The sequence below is a fragment of the Pteropus alecto genome, unplaced genomic scaffold, assembly GCF_000325575.1.
Source record: "Pteropus alecto unplaced genomic scaffold, ASM32557v1 scaffold48, whole genome shotgun sequence".
NCBI classification, from domain to species: domain Eukaryota; kingdom Metazoa; phylum Chordata; class Mammalia; order Chiroptera; family Pteropodidae; genus Pteropus; species Pteropus alecto.
In genome coordinates this window covers 2,493,866-2,519,749 of record NW_006442110.1, presented here as the reverse complement: position 1 = coordinate 2,519,749, position 25,884 = coordinate 2,493,866, and the positions used below count along the sequence as shown (strand labels likewise).

Genomic DNA, 25,884 nt, shown 5'->3' with positions numbered 1-25,884 from the left:
CCACATTATCAAGCTAAACTGCAGCAGAAGTTCCTGATCTAATAAAATTTTATTTTTTCAGAGCACTAAACATTTTAACACTGCAGCCCAGACAAGCATTTCTTTTGGTTTTGGCTTGTCCCGTTTTTAAAATAGCTGTCAAATTCTGGTTTCCATTTTACAAAGAGACTTAACCTTTGCAATAGTCAATTTAACAATAATTTGTAAAATGCAAACTATATACACAGCGCTCTAGGAGAAAAACAGCAAATTAAACACAACTTCTGCTTGTTAGTTGCACAAAAAAAACGCGCTTGATATTTTTGAAAACTTCTTTTTAAACTTAAGATCTATCATTTTAAATTTAAAATATAAACTCAAACATAAGTGTGATATCTTTAATAGATGTGGCAAAGATATACAAACTCAAATATCATGTGACCTTTTTTTTTAAATGACCTTTTCGAAAAGCATAAAACACTTATACTGTATTAGTTTCCTTTCAAAAGAAAAAGAACACCTCCTTCAAGGTCATTTAAGAAATGTTCTATCCATTTCAGCCAAAAAGAGCCAAAAAGGAAGCAGAGCCTGCAGTGATTTATAGTTACATGGGCGGAAGGACCAGCACAGTTAACATAAGACTAAACTCTCCAAAAATACCAACAAATGGTTAAGAGAGGCAAACAGCAGCAGAAAGCAACTTAGAAACCAGTTCCTCGAGGAACCAAAAAAGGATGGATATGTTTGCACTGAAAGTCAGAGCAGAAACTTGGGAAAGCCATCCATCCCTTTCTAAGATTGAGAAAAATGACCTCACGTGCTGCCATACCTGCTCAAAGGAGTTCTGAGGCCCTAGACATATTGGTCCTATAATCCTGCAAATTACAAAGGAAAGATAGCATGTTAGTGTGTTGACAAGAGTGTATTTAAGTGGAGAGCACTAAATTATGCCTTGTGTACACTAGCATATTTTTCTTTGTAAACAGTAACTAAGTTTATTTACAATTAACTGAGGAAAGTACATTACGAAGTCAATAAATAATGCAACTGTTTGCATGTAAACAAGATAATGCTTTTCTTCTCCCTGAACAAAAATAAGTTACACGTTCAAAAAAATTCACTTGCAAATATCAAATGATAGGTGATGAAGTTAAGATCATTTCAGATGTCACTAGGAAAAACAACCCTGCACATACTGCAAAGTCCAAAAGACATTTAATTCTTCCCGAATCTGTTCTTTCTGATGCTGCTGGACATTAAACATTCCGAAGACGCTCCGTGTTTCAGTACACGTAAAGATTCTATTTTCATTAGTAAACAAGACACAGAATTCTTACAAGAACATTATATCCTCCTGAGAATCTAAAAGTGCACACTGCAGGATAGTTGTTAAACTAAACCAATCGTACCACTCGCCCAGAAGACAGACATCACCTGAGGAAGGCTCTCTCTCCGTCATAATACATCCAGGCAATAAAAATCTTGATACAAAGAATCAGTGAAGGGGGAAGTGCCTTGTGATTTTTAAGCAAGCAATGGACAAATTTACAAAAAGAAATGGACCAGTAAGAACTACAAGAATTCTTAAACCAGTTTCTTCATTAAAACTGGAAAAACAGATACACTAAAAAACATGACTACCAACATGCAGACTCACAAAAGATGAAGTTTTTTGCCGATTGATAGGACAAAGTAATGAAAGTCACCTAGAAACTTTTTGATGAACAGCCACATATTATGGCAATAAGGTATACATCCTTTGGCTTGAATGTATCACTTAATGACATTTTTAAGCTGAATGCTCCTTAAAAAGATCAACCAAAGAGCAAAAGAAATAAATGTAAAGCAATATTATAGTCACTGTCTTCAAGAAGTCAGAAGTATTTTTAAGAAGAAAACACAGACACATATTCTGTATTAAAATTCTATGGGCAACAGTGCTTAAGGTTCTGTAATAACCTAAACACCAAAAAACATGTACCCAGAAATGTCTTAAAAACACACAAGAAGAAAACGCACTACAGATGTGGTCGCTAGGTTCAACTGCAGGGCTCCTTGATCTGAATAAAGTCGGCATCTACAGCAGGGACGTCAATAAAGCAGAAAGTAAACTTGGTCAGACATGTTCTTTACTAAAATAACCTAGATAAAAGCAATCGCTTTAAAATTGAGTATATCTCCAAGTACGGAAGGGAAGCAAGCATAAGACTTGAATGGAAAACTGAAAATCATCCTCATGGTGCAAAGGATTTAAACTGAAGACAGCACTTATAATGGATCCGCTTACAAAAATGAGCAGTTAATTACAACGATGTTACGACAGCATCTCCCAATGTTAAAAGCCACAGACTTTAGGTGTTTGGATTAACACTGCCGTCCCAAACTCTGCCAAGCCTACTACAAGGGGAGTCTCTGCAGAACAGCCTTTTATTTATCCTCCTGCTTCTGACCTACTTCAGACTCCAACTTTTAAAGTACATAAAAGAGATCGATCCATGGAAATGCTCAAGAAAAAACAAAACAGGGATATATTCTCATCTGAAAAGTGAGGGGATCAGAGATCATTAAATTCCTTTCCAGCCCTAAAGTTTTATTATTTATTGTGATAACACCAAAAGCTTATCACAAACTGTATAAACCTTCAGCTTCCCAAAGTCAGGGGTGATGTTTTTAAAGGACGGTGGGGGTGAGGGAGTAAAGATGACTCATTTGAAGCAGATCAGCTATCAAGAGCACCTCAAAAACGACCTGGCCTGACCAGGCCAGAGTCCCCCACAGCAAAAACTGAATGCCTGAGGCTGGGGCTGTCTGCCCTCCGTCCAGTCCTGTTCTGCGAAAATGGTCTTTCTCAGCCTGCTGAGTACTAAAGTTAGAAAACACTTTTATTAAAATGTGAATTTCTTCTCACAATTTCTCACATAAACGCACAATAAAAAAGTTACCTTTACATTTAACAATTTTTGTCTCTATTTGACAAAATTAAAAGCAATTTTCGATAAGCAAATATTCACTAGAATAAACTGTACTCTTAAATTTAATGCCAAAAATTATATTATGAGCTACTGAAGTCGTACATAACTAATGAGCTTTACTAACTTTCTAATGTGTCTGAGCGAAGTGTACTCTTCTGGTCCCACATCAGATCATTAGAGCAAGAGAAATGACTTAACTCCTTTGACTTAAGGCTCAGTTTCCTCACCTGGGGAAGGAAGGTATAATACAACAATCATGAAGATTAAATGAAATAATGTGTGCAGAGTACCTAGCACAGCTTACATCATAACTGATGTAAACTGGGATTGTGATAGCATTCTGAGATTTGTAATGAGTGGCAAAAATAAGTATTCCATGTCTACCTTACTTCTCTAAAATTCTAAGATTTATTCCTCCAGAGAGAGAAAAACAAGGTTTCTTTTTTCCTTCACCTCAAATCTCCAAAAGGTCACCAGACAAAACTTTCAAAGGGATTACTTAGAAGCCTCATGCTTATCCTTTTCCAGAACATTCTGACTAACGTAGAAAGAATCCCTTTCATCATTAGTACATTAGTAAAAAGTCATTACGTCCAGCATGTAGGCCCTGACCCGGCCCAGATGGTGTGGCGGTATTAGAGCATATCATGTATATTCATACAACTCTAAGTCAGAGCTTTAAGGAGTTGTCACCTGAAAAAATGCATAAATGACTAAGACGCACTCCAAGTCATGCGTCACCCTGATCAAGACCAACCTAACAGCACTGAGGTCATCTCCAGAATCGTGTCTGCAGCAGTGACAGCACTGACAAGACTCTGAAGTCAGTGTGTCACCCAGTCGACAGGTCTCATACGTAGCAAATTATTGTCTGACTGTCACAAGATTATATTAAACATGGCCACTCACTGAAAACATTATCTTAGAACAAACTCCACTGTTTGGATGCTCCCCGTGTTTCGACACTCAGCTAAACGACCATCTAAATTCCACAGCACTTTCTCGCCTCTCTTGCGTCAATGCCTGTTCAGCAGCGCCCCACGCCCTGCGCCACGTCTCCCCACGTAACACGGGTGGACAGAACTGCTGCGACCGAAAGCCTGCTGGCCGGTTCTACTGTTTCAGCTTCCGCCATCTTGTTTTTGTCCTGCTGCCACTGTGTTTTAATGTGTTGATAAATTATGTGACCAGATTTATTGCCTTCCTTTGAAAATAGATTTCTTGGAGTGATTAAGATCTCATTCATTCAGAAACGTTATAGAAAAGGAAATTCTGAGCTCTTGACTCTGAATTTAAAAATTCTTAAAAAAAGATCCTTAGAATTGGAAGAAAATGTAAAAAAATTCTTAGTTGGTGAATATGAACAAAAAGGAAACATTTCTCACAGCATGGCTAATTCATATTGAGGGCAGAAGAGACAACTGTGAGTCAGAAAGCCTTGCTCTAAACTGTGATCTGATGAGGACATTAGAGAGTCTTTAATTTAACAATTTTTTTAATCAACTGTCTTCTACAAATCTAGGAATCCACCTAGTAACAGTGAAAGTATATCATAAACACCAGAGCTCTGTTATAGGAACAGCTGTATGTGTTACCCTAATAGCTATGAACAGTTACATATTAAAAAGCAGCAACAATATAACATTGGACAGCCTGAAGTCAGTGACCTCCTCTCAATAACCGACGTCCCAACAGCAAAAAAGCAGAATGCACTGATAATTACGACAGCGCGTGAGTTAACCAACCTCCCTGGTCCCGCGCAATGAGCTCACAGAAGTCAGGATGTGTACAGGCTGTATCCTTCGCTGTTTCCATTCTTGGTTTAAGATTTCCGTTCTTTCCAAAATTTTCTGACGATTGGAACTAAACATGCTCTTTAAAGAAATGAGGAGAAAAGAAATTGTTCATTGTTAGAAAATTTGTAGTATCTCTACTGTGGGTTAAAATCCAGTGATTTTTTCAAAAATATCAGGAATATTCCCTCAAATGCATATAGATTTTATACTAAACTATAGTTTTTCACATTCAAGTAATACAAAAACAGCACACTCATTATTTTATTGGAAATGGGAAAAGAACAGGAAATTATCTCCATGCTTTGTTAACTTTGTATTAAAAAATCGCAATGACATTAGAAACAAAACCATGAAAGCCTTCATATTTGGGTCCCAAGTCTACACATGCAGTACAAAGGTATATACTAAAGAGTGAATTTCAAGCAGGTTGAAAATCTTTCATTACCATTAATGTGCATGGTACAAAATTTATGTTTAGACAGTTCAAGGACCTTAGCTTCCAAGTCTTCATTTATCTTACTATAAACATGACCTTGGCTGAAAAAGACTCTTGCAAATTAACACTTATCTTGGGGGGGAGGGGTGGGGACTATCTCCGATCGTACGCACTTTCACAAAAGATAAAGTGATACCTTCACTTCGTCAGCCCGCCTGAACCTCTTGAGCTGCCGCAGCCGCATGTACTCTGATTTTACACGCTTCCGCCAACAAACTGGTCCCTTCTCAGATTTCTTCCCAGTCTGGCCCATGATTACTCTAGAAGCAATGGTTTCACATTAAAATCACTAATCTAACCAGCCTGAATATGATCACTTGTGTTTTAATCCCCAGCAAAGTAACAATCTGCAGAAGAAATACACTGTTGATATTTGCAGAAAGGTGTTCAATTGTACCGTATGGTTAAATCCTTAAAACAAATTATAAATTTTTATTAATACAACTTTTCAAAGATATTATTTACAAAGATCCCCCACTCCTAGATAGCGGCCGTCTTACAGAAATATTGTCCCATTACAAGAAATAAGTATAATATAACGAGCTAATTTTTAGCCTATGAGATCCACAGACTCATGGAGGGAAAAAAACGTAGAAATACACCGTAAGTTTTCATCATTAAATTACAGGCATAAATGAATAATGTAATTGAAAAAAATCAGAAAAAGTAAAATTTACATACAGCACTAAACATAGAAACAGTACACTATATAATAAATGTACAAATTAGAGTATTCCCCCTACGCACACTTTTAAACCATGATTCTCACCTTAAACACTGCTAAAAGTCTGTATTTTCACCTCTTCTGCCACCTTGATTCACATGAGGGGTTTGTCTACCAGCAGGAGAAAGAAGGGATGCAGGAAATGCAAAGTAAGTTCTTCCGCCTGATCTTCAGTTGCAGGCTCTGGGAACCAACTATGTTAACGTGTGGGGACAGCCTATAGTCACCAGAAGTCTAATTCATACTAGAGTCCCCACTTTACGTCTAAAGAAGTGTCCTCTTCCGGAACATTTTCTTCTCAAAGTATTAAAATCATACTTGTATCTTCAAAAGATTGGAAGAACATTTCCCCGTCAGAGGGTGCAAAGGTGCCATGTTAAGGATTCTGCTTTAATTTCTCTAAGAGCAAGGGAAAGTCATGGTGTGTTTTAAAGTAAAAGGGGAGGGCGAGATTTCGATTTCAGAAGGACCAGCTGACTGCAGCACAGGAGCGAGAGGGGAGGTGGGACGAGGCCAGGCCAGACTGCACTCGGCGCCGCCACGGTGGAGATGGCAGAGAAAACCGAAGGAATTGCACTTAGTCGGGAGAAAACCTGGTGATGATTTAAGCGTGGAGGAAGATGACATTCTGGCTCGAAACACTGAGTAGGGTTTGACTTACCTGTTTCCGTAAATCTTCAGGCATAGAGAAAATTGCCTAAGGAGACGAGATTTAGAGAATGAAAAAGCCCAGAGGTCAGTGGGTAACTTTTTGTTAAGAATACTGACCACCGAACAATGACAAAGGATGCAGGGCTGGGCGCTGGGAACCGAAAGCGGGGCAGAGAGAGCGCGTGGTGCGTGACTATGAGCCAAGCAACGAATACACAGAGGTGACTGAAACACACGACCTGCCCTTACGAAGCCCATGTCTTACCTCAGAAGGCCAAAGAGAAAAATGCGTTACGAGATACACGCGTGCCAGCACGGCGGGGGGTGGGGGGGTGGGGGGCGCATGGGGGGGGGGGGGGCGCACTGCAGAAGGGTAGCAGGAAAGGTGACAATCTGAAAAGGCCAAGAAAGAATGAAAGGGACTCTACCGTAGGAGCAGGCACACCTGGAGATGGGGCTGCACGCAGAGGCCCGGCGGGCAGACCCTGCTAACGAAGGCGGAGCCGAATCTGGTGAAGGCCCCAAATTACAAGGACTGAGAAAATGAGAAGAATGAAGAGATTTCATTGTCTGAGATAAAGTCTCCTGAGATCAGAGATAGGAGCAGTCCTTGAGAAAAGGTTAAAAATGCAGCCCTGCCCATGGGTGGCTGAAGGTGAGCAAAGGTGACAGCCCTTAGAACTGAGAAGACGAAACCAGATGGCCAGTCTTTGTGGTAAGTAAAGCAAACGTGAGGAAGAAAGCGAGCTTCAGAGACGGGCGCTGGGGCAAAAGGACCAGTCAGGAAGAAGCTGGAGCTTCCTTTAAAAACTAGCGTGGAGGCAGCCATCTGCTTTCCCTTCTGCTAGCTGACGGAGGAGCTCGAGGAGCTCTATGCAGATTTAGACATTTTGCCCTTCAAAGGCCTAGGAGCTAGAAAGAAAAGGAATCTGATAAAGAGGGATTATCTGTTGTTCCTTCGCTCATAAACTATTTCACAACCAGTCCCATCTGACCCGCGACAAATTCCTGGTGCTGGGGGGGCCTGCAGCAGGGGCGTGGCACTTCGGTTCCACTCATGAGCCACACGGGGTCATTACATTATTACCCTTCATTCTGTCAGGGTGCACACATTCAGTCTTCATGAAGACATGAGTTGGCCTTCTGTGTGTCCATAATGGAACCCCCTTGTCCGAGACCCTGGCGTACCTTCACGTGCATCTGCCATTAGCAGTGAGGGAGGAGTCACAACCAACCGGTCTCTCTCGGACCAAAGGTTTAACTGAACTATGTTGGAGATCAACAACGGGACATTTCAAACCTGAATCTGGAAGCAGCCTCTCTGGGAGAGGGCACGTAGGGGCAGATTTCCATGTTTATAACATTTCACAAAGCTCTTCCACACGAAGAAGTGCATGAGTGAATGTTTCAGGCTGTAGGATAAGCTGGTAAATATGCTCAATGGAGAGGAAATGAGGAAAAACAGAGTGATTCCTAATTTGTTTAGAGGAAATTTCTGAAATATAAGGATCACACTCTAAGAAATAAATCTAAAGGTGTTCAAACTGTTCTTTTAAAGTACACGGATAAACAGGCAGATCCATGAAAAAATAAAACCTAGGGCACCACTGAGAAGGCTGTCTTACCTAAAGAACCCCCCGCCTAATACCACAGCATTTTAACACAGTATAACCCCATTTTCACATTTTCCACCCCACCTCACCCCCGCTTCAGTTCTTCCGTAGCAAGAACAATTTTTTGGACTTAGAAAATCCCAGAGCCTGGTTGTGTGCTGGGCAGTAGGTTCAAAAAACAAACAAAGAGGCCCGTTAACACACACTGATCGTGAGTCGCACAGAGTCCAGCTGTGCCACAAGGTGTGAAAAAGGGTGGCAAGCACGCCCAGGCTCAGAGAATGAGGGCGATGTGCGCCCTCACCAAGAACCCCTCGGGAGATGTGCCTCGCGGACAACGGGCCCCCGTGCTCCAGCTGTCCTACCAATCGAGAGTCCTGAGTGAGAACCTGGAGCTTTTGGAATTTCTTTCTACTGAGGAAGCTGATATTGATGTTGCCTTCGCCATCAGGGATAACACCTGCCTGGGTGGTTACCCGCAGGCTCGCCCGGCTCCACGCCCGGCATGTGTGAGCCTTCTAATGTCAGCTCCCCTCCCACGGAAGGGCAGACTCCAATCGGCTTTCTGATTCCATTTCCCCTGTACCAGTAAGTATTAAGATACAGCTCTGACTATTTGAGTAGCAGCAGAAAGAAATGACTTGCCACTAAATGGATGAGCATTTGTGAATACACACAATTTTTAAGTTTCTCAATCACAAGATGTGTTTCGTTTCATAGGTGAAATGGCACTAGTATTATTTATCCAGGATATGAAGGCAGCTGCTCTTATTCAAAAGAGGTTACAGTGTAGCTCAAGTCGTCTTTAAAACATGATTCTACCTGTATACAGTGAAACTAAAACAACCGCTATGCTTTAATTCAAAAGAGAAACCGGATTATGGCAAGGACCTTAATAAAATGCATTAAAGCCTTACAGAATTACATATATATGTAATTCCGGAAGCCTGGGACCCCGGCCTGGCCAAGGCCCGCCACACCCTGCAGACAGCCACCACCAGTACAGGGCTGGACACGCGATCAGAAGCAGTCTGGCCACCGTGACACTTCCAGGAGGGTCCCTGCAACGTGAGGACAAGAATGCTCTTCTCCGCTGAGATTTGAACCTGGAAACACGCTGCCCCAAAGTTGCTGGAAGCTAACTTGCAATCGCAGAAGAGCCTGCGAAGACCGTCAATAACAGAAAAAGAAAGAACACCCAAAGCCAGAAACGGGCTCTAGCTGCATCCGCTGAGCCCTAAGACGGGCACGCTTTACCAAATCCACTCCAGAACTGTTCAGTTACATGAGCCAAGAAATCCCCCCCCCTTTTTTTTTTTGCTGAAACTAGTTTGGGTTAGGTTTTTGCCACAGGAAACACAGAAGGGGTCTGAGATACATTCTGTGTTGAGATTACAGGTGCAATAATGCCTACATGAACAGAAGATAGGCTCCTGTCACTCATTTCCTCCTCATCGATGGCATCACCAGAAGCAGCAGTTACTCCTGCAGCTCTGCTCCCCACCAGGTAAGGTGCTTACTCCACTGCCTCCGGCTTATACAGCGCTGCCCCGCCCTGCGCCCCGCCCTGTCCCCCTCCCCCGCCATGTGGCCAAGACACTCCTTCCTATGTCTCCGGAGACCAGACCACAGAGCCAAAGAATTCAGTTAGACCTGAACACTGTGAGGGCCTTTACCTAAGACGACACTCCTGCCTCTCCTTATTCTGTTGCCAACGACAGAGGGTTTTTTTAAAAGTCCCTTAGGCATTTTTCAGTGTCCTTGATGCCTTGCTTTTAAGGTTCTTCATTCCTAAAGGAATCTGCCAAATCAAGGCACTGGGTTCTGTTTCTACTTACTGGAAGAAAACTAAATAATAAATTGCATGTAGTACTTATCCTTCCTAACTAAATTAACAGCATTCATTTTGCCTCTTAACTGAATACCAGACTAAATAAGGTCAAATCCAAACCCATCAAAATTTAAGTATACCACCGCAATATTCTCAACATCCTTTTCTGACGAAAATGTCTTTTTCCTTCACAGCAAGACTGCCATAAAATTGCCTATTTTGAAAAATCACTAGTCTTCACCAGTGCTTTTATGTTTAAAATGCTTTGAGGGCAGCTGTTAGTTTCATTTAACAATTTCATTTATTTTTAAGTTAAAATCCATTGCTTGAATAACTTCAAAAGTAAATTAATGGTAAATAAGATCTTGTAGGTAAAGATAAGGAGAGCAACATAGAGAGAACCTACAGACACGGAGACGTAACTCTTGGTAAGAGATAAAAACTTATTACCAAGGCGAAGTAGATCTCAGGCCTGAGGAGACTAGAACACATGCGCCCCACGGAAAGGACCGCAGTGGGTGAGAACCCCAGAGAGGCCGACCCCGGACCACTGCCCCACACCACACTCACGAGTGGGCAAGACGAGCAGACCTCGGCTCCTGTGTCCACCTGGGTGCTACAGGGATTCCGAGGCCAGAGAGCGTGTGCCACCACGACAAATAACGTGTCACAGACATGGAGCAAGCACCGTGCGAGGCAGCAACTCCACTCCAATGCAGCTCAACAGGAAACTAGCAAGTCGGCATTTAGCCCTATTAACTCTAAGTCCTACCCAGTCTTAAAAGGCAAAAGAACAGACTCCAAACCCAGCCAGAACCTGGATTCAGATCCCAGCTCGTCCATGGACCGCTGGCCAAGTTATTAAACATCTTTGCATCTCACCCTCCTCATGAAAAACAGGTTAACACAGAAGTATCTACCTCAGAGGTGTTGCGAGCAGCAGTCATGTAAGGTCTACAGGACAGTACCCTAACTAGTGGCTGTCAACTATACAACGAGCAGATGAGTGCGATCAGGAATTACATTACAGAATAAAGTTGTTAGACAACAACTTAGTATGAAAACAGTCACTTTTAAAATGACAGACTGTATGCAAATAAAAACCAAGCAGGATTTCAAAGGATCACAGGAAGGAATGCAGACTCTACAATCAATCCGACGGCACGAGAACTTGAACACAGACCCCAGGAAGGGCAGAGAAAGGAGCCAGCCGGGAGCCCTGGCAGCCTGTGTTCTGCCTGCACCAAGGACGGCTGAAGACGAACGGACTGCACAAAACCACTGCGCCCTCGTTGGTGAATATCTCCCGGGGGGACCAGTTACAAATAAGCAAGGGCTGGAGCTGGGCTGGAGTCGCAGGTATCAGTATGAACTCACTTATGTTAATATGTATGCAGCTACAGAAATACAGACGTGTGTGCGTACGTGGCTTGGCAGACGTACATTTCTTTCCAAGCTCCATCCACACAGGGCCTAGAAGTAGTGACACTCCAACAATACACCAGCACCCATGGTTTTTTTTTTTTTTCCTAAATACCATTCTCCAGTACAAGGAAGGAGAGCGCTAAAGAAATGGCTTGTTCTAGGGCTGGGACAGGGGAAGTACAAGAAAAGGCAGTCGCAGAAAGTAAGGAACGGCTCAAAAGATGAAAGGGAACATGCCACAGACGAGAATCACAGTGAAAGACTTCCCGACGGCCAAAGCTGAAACGATATGAACAGCGAAATAAATCACCATGGTATGAAAACGCAGTAAATACCCATGAGTCTGTGACATAATAAGCAATTAAATAAGTAAATGGAGGAGAAGGGACAAATCTTCCAAAAAATACACTGTATCCGTGCGCTCCCGAATCTGAGAGGCAGCACTCAGCTCCCTTCCCCAGGAAGGACACCAGGCTCAGTGACCGCTTCCAGTTCGGAGTCTGGAAACAGAACAGTAACGTCACAGTGGAGAAACCAGGAAGACACCACTGTCACCAAGTGACGTGGTTGAAGCATCCGTGATCAGCAGTGTTATCATCACATGCCTCCAATCAGCCTGAGCCCAGAACCTCAGTCTAATCACAAGAAAACATAAGACTGACCCAACTGAAAGACTTGTCTACAAAATACCTGACCAACACTGCTGAAAACCATGGCAGTTGTGAAAACAGGACAGACTGGCAGACTCGAGAGATGGCGTTCTGTGGTGCCGTGTCCCGGACAGAAAAGGGAAAAGCTGGTAAAATGCAAATGAAGTTTCTAGTTTAGTTAAGAGTCACATACCAACACTGGTTTCTTAATTTTGACAAATGTTCCAACATTCTAGAAATCTAAAATTTTTCCAAAATAAAGTTTTTTAGAGAAAATTAAGTCATATGACAACCTAATATACAGATGTTGATTTTAAAAAACATCCACTTTTTGAAATGATAAACAGAACATAAATATTTGGTTGGGTTTTTTGGTTTTTTGGGGGTTTTTTTGGTTAAAATGCTTTGTAGAATATTCAATAGGAAAAATATATATATATATGCACAGATAATCAAAATGATTTAAAAACATGAGGTTAAAAATGGACGGAGAAACAGGCCTTTCTTTGCCCAGCTGGGAGAGAGCAGTAAGCACATACCACAAAAAAGAGCATTTGAGTCTGGAGCCTGAATAAAGAGAAGAGTTAATACACATTCATTCAGTAAATATTTATTGAACATCTAACATATGCTAGGTACCATTATAGAAACCAAAGACTTTAGGGATAAATAAAACAACCAAAAATCTGTGATCTCATAGGACTTAAAATCCACTTGGATAGAAATGATCAAAAACAAAAGTTTAAAAAATCAAACAAAAAAAAATAGTTTGGTATATAAGACGGTGTTGAGGGTTAAATGAACAGCTAAGTAAGGCGAGACGGAAGGCTGGCAGACAGGAACCCACGCCGAGGCGCTCGGCACCCTGCACCCTGCGGGTATCCCAAAGCCCAGGCAGCGCAGAGACACCATCCACTGCACTTTGTTCCCACCGATCAGCAACGATTCGTTAATGACAGACGCAGAAGTGAAATATGTAATATTTTCTAGTAAAGATTCCAAAAATAACTGGACTAAATATCTATTCAGCAATTTCAGGAACTCTGCAATGCTCCAATGATGAACACTGCTTTACAGAATGTTCAGTTGGCATTAAACCTCGCACTCAGGGGCTGCTGAGCGTCGCCGTTCGGGTTATCTACTAGGTCTGATTATCCTGAACAAATAAAGACTAAAAGTTAACACCATTTTATGAAACATATTTATGCAAATAGCCATTCTCTGTGTATTATTAAGCCAAATTAAAGAAACAGATTTATTATAAAACTGGTCCTGAGGCTATGTCATTCTAAGCTCTAATGCTGACTATTCAGTTTTAAGAAAATAGCACCATTAAATATGTGTTGCTGATTTGATAGTCTGTATTTAATTTGTAATTCTGCTTTGGTTTTACCATAAGAAGTTTATACCTGTACATTTTTAGGGAACATATTAAAAAAATTAAAGTCAAAAGTCAACCTTAGGGTTCCATTCAACACTCAAGTTTGAAAACCATTAGAAAAAACGAGTAGGAATAAAGTGATAAGGGCTCTGCCTGGGTTGATGGCAGTATGAATGGAGAAAAAAGATGGCAAGAGAAAACCTAAAATTAACAAGCACTAATATGAGAAGGGGGGGGTGGGAAACAGATCAAAAGAAGATACTATAAAGCCTAAATGAGCCACTGCAATGACAAAGAACTTGGAACTTATGACACAGATCAAGACATTAATTACTCACATAGCATTACCAGCAGAGATGAAAACACCACACAGCAATCGTGAGCACTTTGGTCTCAGGACCCCTTTAGTTTATATGAGCTGTATCTATTGATACTTAGCATATTAGAAATTAAAAACTGAGAAAATTTTAAAACATTAACTCAGTTAAAAATAAACTGATTACATGTTAATATAAATAACGCATTTTTTAAAAATTTCCTTTAAAAAATCAGTGAGTGGCATTGTTTTTACATTTTTTGCCAATTTCTTTAATATCTGTCTTAATAGAAGACGGCTGGATCTTTATATCTGCTTCTGCATTCAATCTGTTCCAATACGTCGCTTTGGTTGAAGAGTATGAAGAAAATCTATTCGCTAACAGATATTTAGCTAGATACGAGAAGAGTATTTGAAGAGCCTTTCGAGGTAATTGTGGGTCTGCCTCATGCTTTGATATTATACCAAAAACAGTTCCATAAAAGAGTGGCAGTTGACCCTGCAATTCAACCTCATAGGTGTTCTTCCTCAAGACAGCCACCACTCTTGAGTAAGCAATGGCAGTTTCTTAAAAGACATCTGGAATCTGAAACTGTATCAATAAACTTTCTCTACTCTGCTACATTAAAATTCATTAGCCTATTCACTTTGAATGGATCTTTATTGAACTGGTACATGATTTTATAACAAAATCCATTCCTCACTTGAAAAATACGGGTCCACTGAGTTATGCAGATTTTCCAGAAGTGAACATATTTCAAAAAATCATGTTTGTTAAACCCACTGATCTCATCAGACGTCTTTTAACTATTTATTGGGAAGCTGTCAAGCTCACAGTGACAGATATTAGTTTTCCAAAAATTCCAATTTTTGCTTGAAAGCTCAAATGTTATCATCAGCAAAAGGTCAGTTGTTTTCCTTGAAGCGGCAGGCTCACTTTGTTGAAATACGTTTGCCAAATACCTAAGTCAGAATAATCAAAGCTTGTCGGCCCCTCTTGTCAAGTAAAAAAGGTGTTCAAGTAAAGATGGCATCCTCCATGAAAAAGGCAGCTCGTGTACCTTGCACCCGGACCACCGGACCGCTTTTCCCAGGCCCGCCAACTCGGACGCTGAGCGCTTTGTGCATGTTCCCATCTTGTTGTGCAGAGTATTAAAGATGTGTGCACTCGGGATGGAAAGTTAATAAATTTAATATTTTGTATTGCTTTATCAAGAACATTCTCCAATTAAAATGGCTTTTTTTTTTTTTTAACTCCAAGTGCTAAGGTGTCAACAATTTATCCACCAGTACTTTTCCACTATTGGTGCATAAGTCAACAGTTTAAAAAGGCAAATAACATCTTAGTATTATTACAACAATAGTATCATCCCAAAAATGTTTTCTCACAGACCCCCGAGGTCCACAAACCGCCCCTTAAGAACAGCTGCCATTATTATATCCAGAACCACACGGATCGGAAATCCTAACAACACTCTGCCTTTTCAGTTGCCTAGCAGAGAGCCTAGGACAGGCAATATCGTCAAATTATATGTTCCTAAAGACATACATGCAAGAATAAAAGCCTAGAAATCACCATTCTTGCAACTAAAAAAATAAAAAATAAAAAAGAGCAAACAAAAATCTGGATGAAGAAGAATGAGGGGCAGTTTGCTGTTAACTGCCAAGCTGCAGAATCCAAAGGATTGTCTGCCATACATCTGCACCAAATTAAGAGACTAATGTCTAACACAATTTGTTTTCAACAAACTGCTTGTTTTCACCCATCTGACCTATCTTTCCCCATTGTAACAAGACCTGATCAAGGGTCACGGCCACGGCTGACCCTCCGGCTGCCCAAATCCACCCCTCTCTACCGGCCAGCTCCCTGCAGACTCACTCTTCACCCGGCCCCATGAATGAAACAGAAAACAAAAATTCTGTTTCAGGGACATCTCACTTCCTAGAATGCCTCTTTATTTAAAAAGGGGGAAAAAATGACAAAAATACACAAGCTCACTACTGCTGGACCCAAACATTCTACTCAAATGATTTGTAAAATGCTATTAGAAAAAACTTCTGAAATGTCAGTCTGAAGAATCTGGAAAGCTAGGAATAGAGATATTATCCACCAGTTGATAAAAATTTATAGAGCATTCCAAACATGGTAAATCCTCTGAGAGAAACAAGGGTATAAGACACGTCAGGCACCGTAGTGCCTAGACTTTAATGGGTCACTTGACGTGAAACTACAGATGACAAAGTGTTGCAGACAGCATTTCGGTTCATAAAGTCTTTAGGAAACAGATGTGTCACTGACTAGTAATAAAAGAAAATAAGTGGAAAAAATAGAAATCATACCTGTAGCCCTGGCTGAAGTGGCACTATGAAGGCATAGGAGTGTTAAAAGGCGCAGGAAAATTACAGAAATGTGGCAATCCTAGCTGAATAATAGAAAATATTAATTTCATCGTTAAAGCAACGGTGAGTAGACTGCAGCAATGTATTTTCCACAAAAATAAGATCACTTTCCTCCTTCTGGCAGAACTGAACTCTTAAGAGCCTACAGACCAGCACTCCTGCGTTTATTTTAGAGTTCTATCAGTTTTACAGACATGTCTTAGAAAAGAAATGGCCATAGAAATTTAAGTCACCAATGCCTTAAAGAATTTGCTTGACCAACTTATAAAACAGACTAAACTGACATCTAGAGGCTAAAGTTTTCTTTGAAAACTCTACCAAATCTATTTTCTATGCTAAATCGTCTTATTTTGTTGTGTGTGTACTCAGTTTACTGATACTGTTGGAGGAAACAGGACAAAAATTATGTACCAGAACAAAGTAAAACTATAACTCATAATTTAAGGATGAGCCATGAGATACATATTACTTCCTCGTCATTCCACTTGATACAAGGGAACAGAATAAAAAAGTAGGTAAAGTCTGACGCCAGATATTCTTCCTTCTAGGAAGTCTATTTTAAATATTATACCTCAAATAAGCCAACATGTAACACAAATTTAACAACATACACTGAACGAAATTTTAAGATAAATTCATTTAAGGGAAATATAAGGGATCTGCCCACCACCACAGCCAATTAAGTATTATGCCTCAGTGAGCATGAGCTAGGTGACAGGAATCTGCTGTTCCCACAACCTGCTCCGCACATCTTTGACACTGTTTAGCCACTCATTGTGGTTCTAGTGCTCAATGTATTGTCCTGTAGCACTGGCCCCCAAGTGAAAGAGCACTCTGTGCCCAACGGAAGTGATCTGTGCTCATACTAGAGGACAGGAGGGCTGGTTCTGGACCTGAGGAGAAGGTATCTTCTCTTCCCAGGAACCTTCCTGGGTGATTCTGCCCACATACTATCGTTGCCTTATACACTCGCCCCCAACTGAGACGCGATACTCTGATGACGAAAATCAAAACCAGACTAGACAGTTCAAATTGCTAATCCCAAAGCACTTACAGAACCTCTCAGAATTTCCAGGGATCGGAGAACCGAGGACCCGTTATCTGGTAGAGTTTCAGTACTTGGGTCCAGTATGCGCCACAAAGAGGGAAGCAGCTCCCAGGTGCCCCTGTGATGTGTGGGCACCACAGGGCTCCTCACTGAGTGAGACCCTTTGCAAACTCCACGGGCTCCTCTCAGCCCTGAAGTTCACTTTCTTGCTAAGACAGTTTAATTTCAGGACAAGAGGGAAGTAAAGGAGGCAGGGGCAATTATAAGTTATAGGCCTTTCATGATTTTCCCTTACTTAGGGTTTACCACAGATATCCTGCTGAGGAAACTAGAAAACTTCAAGCCCTCCAAGTATTATTTCCAATCAGTGATATTTTTCAGTACTGTTTTACCAAACATATTGTGTTGAATTATTTTATTCCTATATAAAATGACTTCCTACAAACAAGCCCTGAGAAAATATATTTTTGAATCTCCAAACACCTATGGAAATACTATAAAGAATTCACCAACTACAGAGAAACCAGCTGTGTAATCCCTGCAGCGACCTCCCTGCAAATTTCCAGAACAACACTAAGGTTCCTAGGCAGGAAAAAAAAGACTCCTGCCCCAGCACTTCCGAGTGAGGCCCAGGGCGCGGGCCTCACACAGGACTTCTAGTGCCGGGGGGCTAGACAAGGCATGACTTGACTGGCAGTCTCGATTTATAAGCTGGTATTTTCACTAACATAGAATCTTTCTAGAGGGTAGAGTATCTCACTCTTTATTTGAAAAGCCCTGACAGGTGAAGACTGAGGCACCCAATACATAGTTTGAAGGAATTTTCTTTTCTAGAAAATATGTATGGTACAGTTGGCTGTTTAGTTACATGCTGTTAGTGGATAACAAGTGACACCAAATAGTAAAAAAAAAAAAAAAAAAAAAAATTGCATCTCTTTATCTACAAGAGTAAATTCTATAGGAAGAATTGGGAAATAAGAAACTTGCACTTGCCAATGTAGGTTGTATAAAGACAAAATCTTTTGTTTTCACTTACATTACACACAATATTGTCAGAATAGTATTTCGCTTCTGACATTCCTTGGTCACCAATGTATGGTAGTTTTTCCTACCCCAAACAATTCTGGGACACCAGCTGGGTGTCCTACACTTCAACTCCATTCTGACACTATCTACCTGGATCCCACAGGTTAAGGACTCAGCCCCACAAGACTGCTCCCAACCCCCATACAAACTTCAGATTCCAATCGTTTAAGTCCAGGTTGTCACCTGTACTCCAGGCAGGCTATAAATCACAGGTTCCCATGACCCCCAATGGAACCTAGGTTCAATTAATTTGCTAGAGCAGCTCACAGAACTCAGGAATTTTCCTCACCAAATAACCGGTTAACCATAAAAGGACGTAACTCAGGAACAGTCAGAGTTAAGAGATGCATCAGGGAAGGGGTGAGGAGCTCCCGCGTCCTCTCCCTGGACTTCCACGTGGTCACCAGGAGGCTCTCTGGACCCTGTCCTTCTGGGTTTCTATGGAGGCTTCATCGCACAGGCACAATGGATTAAATCACTGGCCACCAGTGACTGAACTCAATCTCCAGAGGTGGGGAGAGAGTGTCTGAAAGTTCCAACCCTCCAATCATAGGTTGGTTCCCCAGGTTCCAGCATTAACATAAACGCAGGTGTGGTTAAAAAGGGTTATGAATATCAAAAGACACCTTTATTACTCTTATCACTTAGGAAATTCCAAAGGTTTTAGGAGCTCAGTGCCAGAAACAGGAAGACCAAATATTTATTTCTTATAAATCATGATATCCCAATTTGATTGTTTACAAAGCTTGTTTAGTCAGACACATCAGTCTTAAAAGCTTTCAAGTGCTATTATGCCTTTAATACAGAGACGAAAAAGAAAAAAATAGGCTTATAATCAGCATTAAATGTTTTATGGATTAACTGATAAAAAGAATTTGGAAGAAATGCATATAATGTAACAAGACTCAATTAAATGCCAGGTAAGGAGAATCCCAATTACCTGTGATGGTAATGTGGACTCAAATCAATATTTCTCAAACTCTCCAGGGAAATAGTTCTAAGTAGGTAACAAACTGGGCACCTCACCTCCTAGTATTTGAGCTAAAAAGGACCTTAGCCGAAGCAAATGCCTATTCTCTAAAGGACCTTGGTCCTACTGGCTTTGTGAACCTAGGCAAGTTACCTTCGCTGGGTCCCTATTTCTTTACCTGTAAATGGAGTATCCTCTTTGAAGGCGCATGGTAGACCCTCACCAATCGCAGGCTTCTCACTTATTTGTTCACCTCATTTTGTTTTGCAATGAAGATGAGATTCGCAAATCTACGGGACTGGGAACTACAACTAGCTTAATGGCAGAGCCTAGCCTAGAACCTCTGTTCTTGGCACAATATCCACCTGCCAGTGGAAAGTCACCCTTTAAAAACATCTTTATAGCATAGCGTGAGCTCTGTATTTCAGGCAGGCAAATATTCTCCAGAGAAGCAATATCACTTACAGGGCACAGTGGGACAACAGCTCAGCGTTTCCTTTCTCCAGGTCTGTTCAAGCAACATTTCTGCCATTTCAAAGTCCTTATTGATTTTTACTCAAGAAGGGTATTTCCCAACCTTTTATGCTCCATAAATACTTTGCTTGATAACATATCTAATAGTACCCATTAGGCTTTTTTAAGGTAATTTTGCAAATTTTGCTTGCACTATTAAATCATTTGAATTTAGAAACATTTTGGATCAGAATTTTATAAATAAGGATACTTACATCGCAGCTTTTTCCTACCTAATGGTAGATCAGTATACATACTGTTAAAAAAAAAAATTATAAAGTTCATCTTAATAGAACATTTTATAATAGTCAAAGGATAAAACTTTTCTCATTTAGCAAATAACATATAGTACTTTTAAATAATTAAGAATGCATGACTTTCAAGAAATTTCAAAAGTAAAATGTTGGGTACAGACACTACATGTTTTTAGACACAGGGCAGGTTCTCATTAAATTTTAGTTGGTTCTATTATTTGTAGGCACACGGTAGGTACTCATAGAACTACAAACAGAATAGTGACATTTCACTCTAGGCTACAGCAGCGGTCCCCAACCTTTTTGGCATCAGGAACCCGTGCTCCTGTGAGAGTCTAATGCCTGAGGATCTGAGGCGGAGCTGAGGCGCTGATGCTGGTGCTGGGGAGCGGCTGCAGATCCAGATGAAGCTTCTTCCCTCGCTCACCCACCACTCGCCTCCTGCTGTGCAGCCCAGTTCCTCACAGGCCACTGACTGTATGATTGGCAGCCCAGGGGTTGGGGACCCCTGTGTTACGGTATTTCTTTCAAAGCAGGAGGTAAGCTGTCTGGTTTGCTTGGGGGTTGAGAAGAGTATGTTTTGAGCCAAACGTGATAAAATAGCATCTTGAAAAGCTAAAATAGCAGGGAAGATAGTCTAGAAAGAGGACAGAGCACAGATGCACCATGTGAAACCTCCTGGAGACTAGTAAAAAGATCAGCCAAGTTCCACTATCAGAACACGACTGGTTAAGAGCGTCTGGACTGTTCCGTAGACTGCCTAGAATGCCAGCTTCAGGAGTTTCTCACCTGATTCAGCAGCCACGGGAAGACTGAGCTGGGCGATGACATGGCCCGTCACCTGGAGTGGTGCACGCCACCCAATAGGTGCCTAAGGCTTGCACTTCTTCCCCCTTTATGAACAGGGAGAGGGAGGGGTCGTGTATTACTGGTACAATGAAGAAAAACTAAAAATTATTGTGGGAGTAAATTAGGTGTTGAGTAAAAGAACTGATACGCTGTAGAAATAAATTAGTATGGAGAAAACAAGTATATACAGTGAAAAGCCATCTGTTTTATATAATACAAAATTTACTTAAATGTCAATAGACCAAGCTTGGCAACCTCATCATAGCAGATTCTCAAATCAAAGTTACTTTTATTTTACTTTTAATATTCTCATTTATCCTTTTCATGGAAAGGGTTGAATTACCCAAAATCAAAAATTTAAAGAATTACTAAATATTACTTTCAAAACTAGTTAATTTAAAAATTCCCCATGCCACACATCTAATACTAACTATACAAATATCATTTCAGACATTTTTCCAAAGAAGACATACAGATGGCCAACAGACATGAAAAGATGTTAAACATCACTAATTATCAAGGAAATGCAAATTAAAACCACAGTGAAATATCACCTTACTCCTGTCAGAATGGCTATCATCAATAAATCAAAAAACAAGTGTTGGTGAGGATGTGGAAAAAAGGGAACTCTAGTGCACTGTTGTTGGCAGGGACTGCAAACTGGTGCAGCCGCTATTGAAAACAAGTTGGAGGTTCCTCAAAAAATTAAAACTAGAACTACTTTGTGACCCAGCAATTCCACTCTAGGTATTTATCAGAAGAAATCAAAAACACTAATTCGAAAAGATTTACGCACCCTTTGTTCCCCGTAGCACTATTTACAAAAGCCAAAACATGAAAGCAACCTCGGTGCACGTGAGTAGACGACTGGACAAGCGAGATGTGGGATGGACGATGTGGTATGGCAGAGTGTGCTACGCTAAGGGAAATAAGTCGGACAAACACCATCCCTCACTTACATGTGGCATCTAAACAAAATTAAAAAAAGAAAGAAAACACAGACTCATTGATAGGGAACTGATGCTTGCCAAAGGGGGCTTGGGGACTGGGTGGAAAAGGGGAAGAGATTAAGAAGTACAAATTGGAAGTTACAAAACAGTCACAGGGATGTAAAGTACAGCATACGGAAAACAGTCAATAATATTGTAATAACTACATATGGTGCCAGGTGGGTACTAGACTAATCAGGAGATCCCTCTTAAATTATACAAATGTCTAACTTCCATGCTGTACACCTGAAACTAACATAATACTGAATATCAACTGTAATTGAAAAATAAAAAAATATATATCATTTTCATTTCCATGCTTCTGCAAACACATAACATTTTGTTATACTATGAACTAAATGACTTGTGGATTAAGAATAAATTTGCTTCCATGTAATTTAACTGAATTTAAACAATTATGCTTCCAATATTAACATTATCTAACTTGATCTTTTGTGTATATTGTCAAAAATACACAAAATCAAAGTAGAAAATTAAAGAGAAAACTTTTGTAATACATCTATCCGACAGAGAATGGATACCCACAATATCTCAATTTTAAAATAGGCAAAAAGGCTTGACTTAAAAAAATGTATAGAAATGATCAATAAGCACTTTCAAAGATGTTCGACATCACTGATCATCCTGGGACAGATTAAAACCACAGTGGGATACTTAACACTCATTAGATAGCCAAAATTTAAGACTGGCAATACTAAGTGCCAGTGAAGAATAGAGAAACTGTAACTCCTGTTACACCTACAACTGAAACTGTAACGCTTCCCGCAAAATGGCACAATCACTTGGAAAAAGTTTGGCGGATTCTTAATAAGTTAAATCAATATTTACCACATGACCCAGCAGTACAACTACAGGTATTTATTTACCCAAAAGAAATTAAAAGATTTTTATGTCCACAAAACTTACAAATGATTGTAGCAGCTTTAGCAGTAACAGCCCCAAAATGGAAACAGCCCAGGTGTCCATCAAGAGGTAAATGAATCAAAAACAGTATATTCACACATTGGAAGGCAACTCAGAAAGAAACTACTGGCACAAGCAACAACATAGACAAATCTCAAAAACATGCTGGATAAAAGAAGCCAATCACAAAGAAGTATATACTGTATAATTCCATTTACATGAAATTCTTGAACAGGAAAAATTTGATGGGTAGTTGAGAGGAAATTGTTGTAAAGGATCACAAAAGAACTTGGATAATAACAATGTTAAATCTTGATTGAAATGGTGGTTACACAGGTATATATGTTTGTCAAAACCCTTTACACTGTACCCTTCGAATGTGCATTTTATTGTACATAAATTACACTTCAATAAAGCCGATTTTAACTTAAAAATGGATACCTTTCTAGAAAGCAATTTGACAGCTATTAAAACTTGAAATGTACATCCTCTAGAAACAGCAATTCTTACAGAAAGTTGTCACACAACTGTTCAGATACGTAAGGATGTTCACTTCTTTTGAGAGAACACAACGTCCATCACAGAAGGCTGGCTGGCTCACTGTGCGACAGCCGTAAACGGGGATCCCTCGTATCTTACTTAACAACACAGCCTGCCAGCTTAGAGCAGGGAGCAGCGAACTTTTTCTGTAAAGGGCCACATGATGAGTATTTTAGGCTTGGCAGGCCACATCCAGTCTCCCTGCATATTCTTTTTGGGGAGTTGCTGTTGTTACAACTCTTTAAGAAATGCTAAAATCACTAGCAGTTCGTGGGCCTTACCCCACCACCACACTCCATCAAAAAAAAAAAAAAAGCAGGTTGAGAGATCAGGGTTTTGAAACCAAAGCGCCCAAATTCAAATTCAAATCCTTACCCCACTAACTAGTTGTTACCTAATCTCTCCATCTCATTATTGCAGTTATCTGTATAAAATAAAGCACTTAGAACAGTGCCAAGCACATAGCAAGTCCAAACAAAATATCAGCTATTTTTTAATGAAATAGATCTTTGTATTGACCTAAAAAAAAAAAATTGTTTTAGAACTAAATAACTTGATCCCATTTTTGTAAAGTATATGTGTAAGTCCATATTCACATAAATACACTGGGCAGTTTAGGGAAAACATACACCTAACTGTTAAGGGTAGCAATGAGATTACAGGTATGGAGAAAGCTTTCATTTCATAGAGTTCCGGTGTTTTAAGTTGAACATATATTACTTGTATTTAAGAGACATTTCTAAATAAACTAATAAGCCATGTGTAGCACCACTTTCTTTACTTACAGGCCATAAGCAAATATTTAAACTTGAGAAGTGTTTAGTTCCATTAATGAGATAGTACATTAACTCTTAAAAACAATATTGGCACAATAACTACAAATCACTTATCAAACACTTTGTGCCAGGTGTAGTGCTAAAGTGTTCATATGTATTAATTTAATCCTCTCAGCAACCTATGGAATGAACACTGTTGTCATGATCGATCTACAGAGAAACAGACATCAAGGACAAACTCGCCCAGGACACGAAGTGGCAGCCGAGGAACTAGAACCCAAGCAACATGACACAAAGATCACACTCTTAAAAGCACGGTCCTCCCCCTGTGGTCTGGCTGAGAAAGAAACCCAGACATCTCCCAGTCTGTGCAGGGCATCAGATTGTACCTCCCATGAAACTACAATTACCTACTTTTACATATAACTTTCTAATTGGTCCAAATAAACTCTTCTTGGAACTGATATGTCTTTAATTATCCAGGAGACCAGTAGATGACATGGAGTCTAACAGATTTAAGTTGGATGCTGACTGAAAATTCCTAGCTGGACAATCCTGGGCAAGTTCTTAACCTCTCTAGACAGCAATTTCCTTTATCTGCAAAGGTTTGTAGAGTGTGCTGTTCTTAGTTTTTACTGTAAAATTTCCTTAACAAAATTTACCAATTTAACCATTTTTAAGTGTACAATTCAGTAGCATTAAGCACATTCAAAACATCATTCAACCATCAGCATCCTTGTCCAAAACTTTTCATCATCCCAAACTGAAACTACATACCCATTAAACACTATTCCCACTCCCGTCTTCCCTCGGCCCCCTGGCTCCATCTATTCTCCTCTCTGCCTCTACACATTTCCCTCTTCTAGGTAACTCCTATACATGGAATCAAACAATTTTTTTTTCCTTTTGTGTCTGGCTTATTTCACTTAACATAATGTTTTCAAGGTTCATCCATGTTGTGGCATGTATGATTTTCATTCTTTAGTGGCTGAATTATATTCCATTGTATGTGTAGACCATGTTTTGCTTATTCATCTGCAGGGTAGTTTTTACAAGAATTAAAAATAAAGCATCAGACATGAATGTTACAATAAAAATAACCAAACCAAACAAATAAGTGAATAAAGCATCTGGCAAATAGTACACACTTTAACATTAATGTCTTTTCTCACTTCGTTTGTCATATTTTTGCGCCAAGTAGTGCTGCCATGGCAAAACATGGAACAGTGCAACCACCTCAGAATCTTATCAGCTATGCCTTTTGAGATATGACTCAATTTGCTAATCTACATTTATCATTTTAAAAGAACGAAGAGCATTGCAATAAATGATCTGTAATTACACTGGCTAGCCCTACCTTCGAAATCTACCTCGAATTATTCCAATAAAGAACTCATCCACTGTAACTAGACATCCTTCAATTAAAAGATTTACTACTCTCTCGACCACTTTCCCCTCCTTATTTTGATACAAGGATCATCAATATCAACATCCAGTCAAATTAAGCAGAAACTATATGCCAGGTATGCAGAGTCAAGGTTCTTTCTAGCTGCCTGAAATACCAAACATGAATATCAATAGCTGCACCTAAACGTCATCCAATTTTCAAGAGAAACCTTCGAACTTGTTCCCTTTGACGCTTATTTTTCTTTGTAATCACTGCCTCTCAGGAAGAAAAAGACACCTTCCAAAGTTCCTCAC

The 25,884-nt window shown here is 40.2% G+C and overlaps 1 protein-coding gene across 12 annotated transcripts in view; it reads right to left on the bottom strand.

Annotated features, from left to right (window-relative positions):
* EZH2 (enhancer of zeste 2 polycomb repressive complex 2 subunit) overlaps positions 1 to 25,884 on the bottom strand; it is a 58,845-nt gene that overhangs the window by 28,708 nt on the left and 4,253 nt on the right. The window contains exons 1-4 of one of the 12 annotated variants that reach the window (XM_025038988.1): positions 6,013 to 6,328; positions 5,380 to 5,503; positions 4,724 to 4,825; positions 3,076 to 3,178 (exon numbers count right to left, since the gene is read on the bottom strand). In XM_025038988.1, the coding sequence (XP_024894756.1) occupies positions 3,076 to 3,178; positions 4,724 to 4,825; positions 5,380 to 5,496 (322 nt within the window). In that variant the 5' untranslated portion in view covers positions 5,497 to 5,503; positions 6,013 to 6,328. Of the gene's footprint in view, positions 1 to 3,075; positions 3,179 to 4,696; positions 4,826 to 5,379; positions 5,504 to 6,012; positions 6,329 to 25,884 lie in introns of those variants that run through there. The other 11 variants (XM_025038985.1, XM_025038989.1, XM_025038987.1 and 8 more) reach the window with 11 other exon arrangements.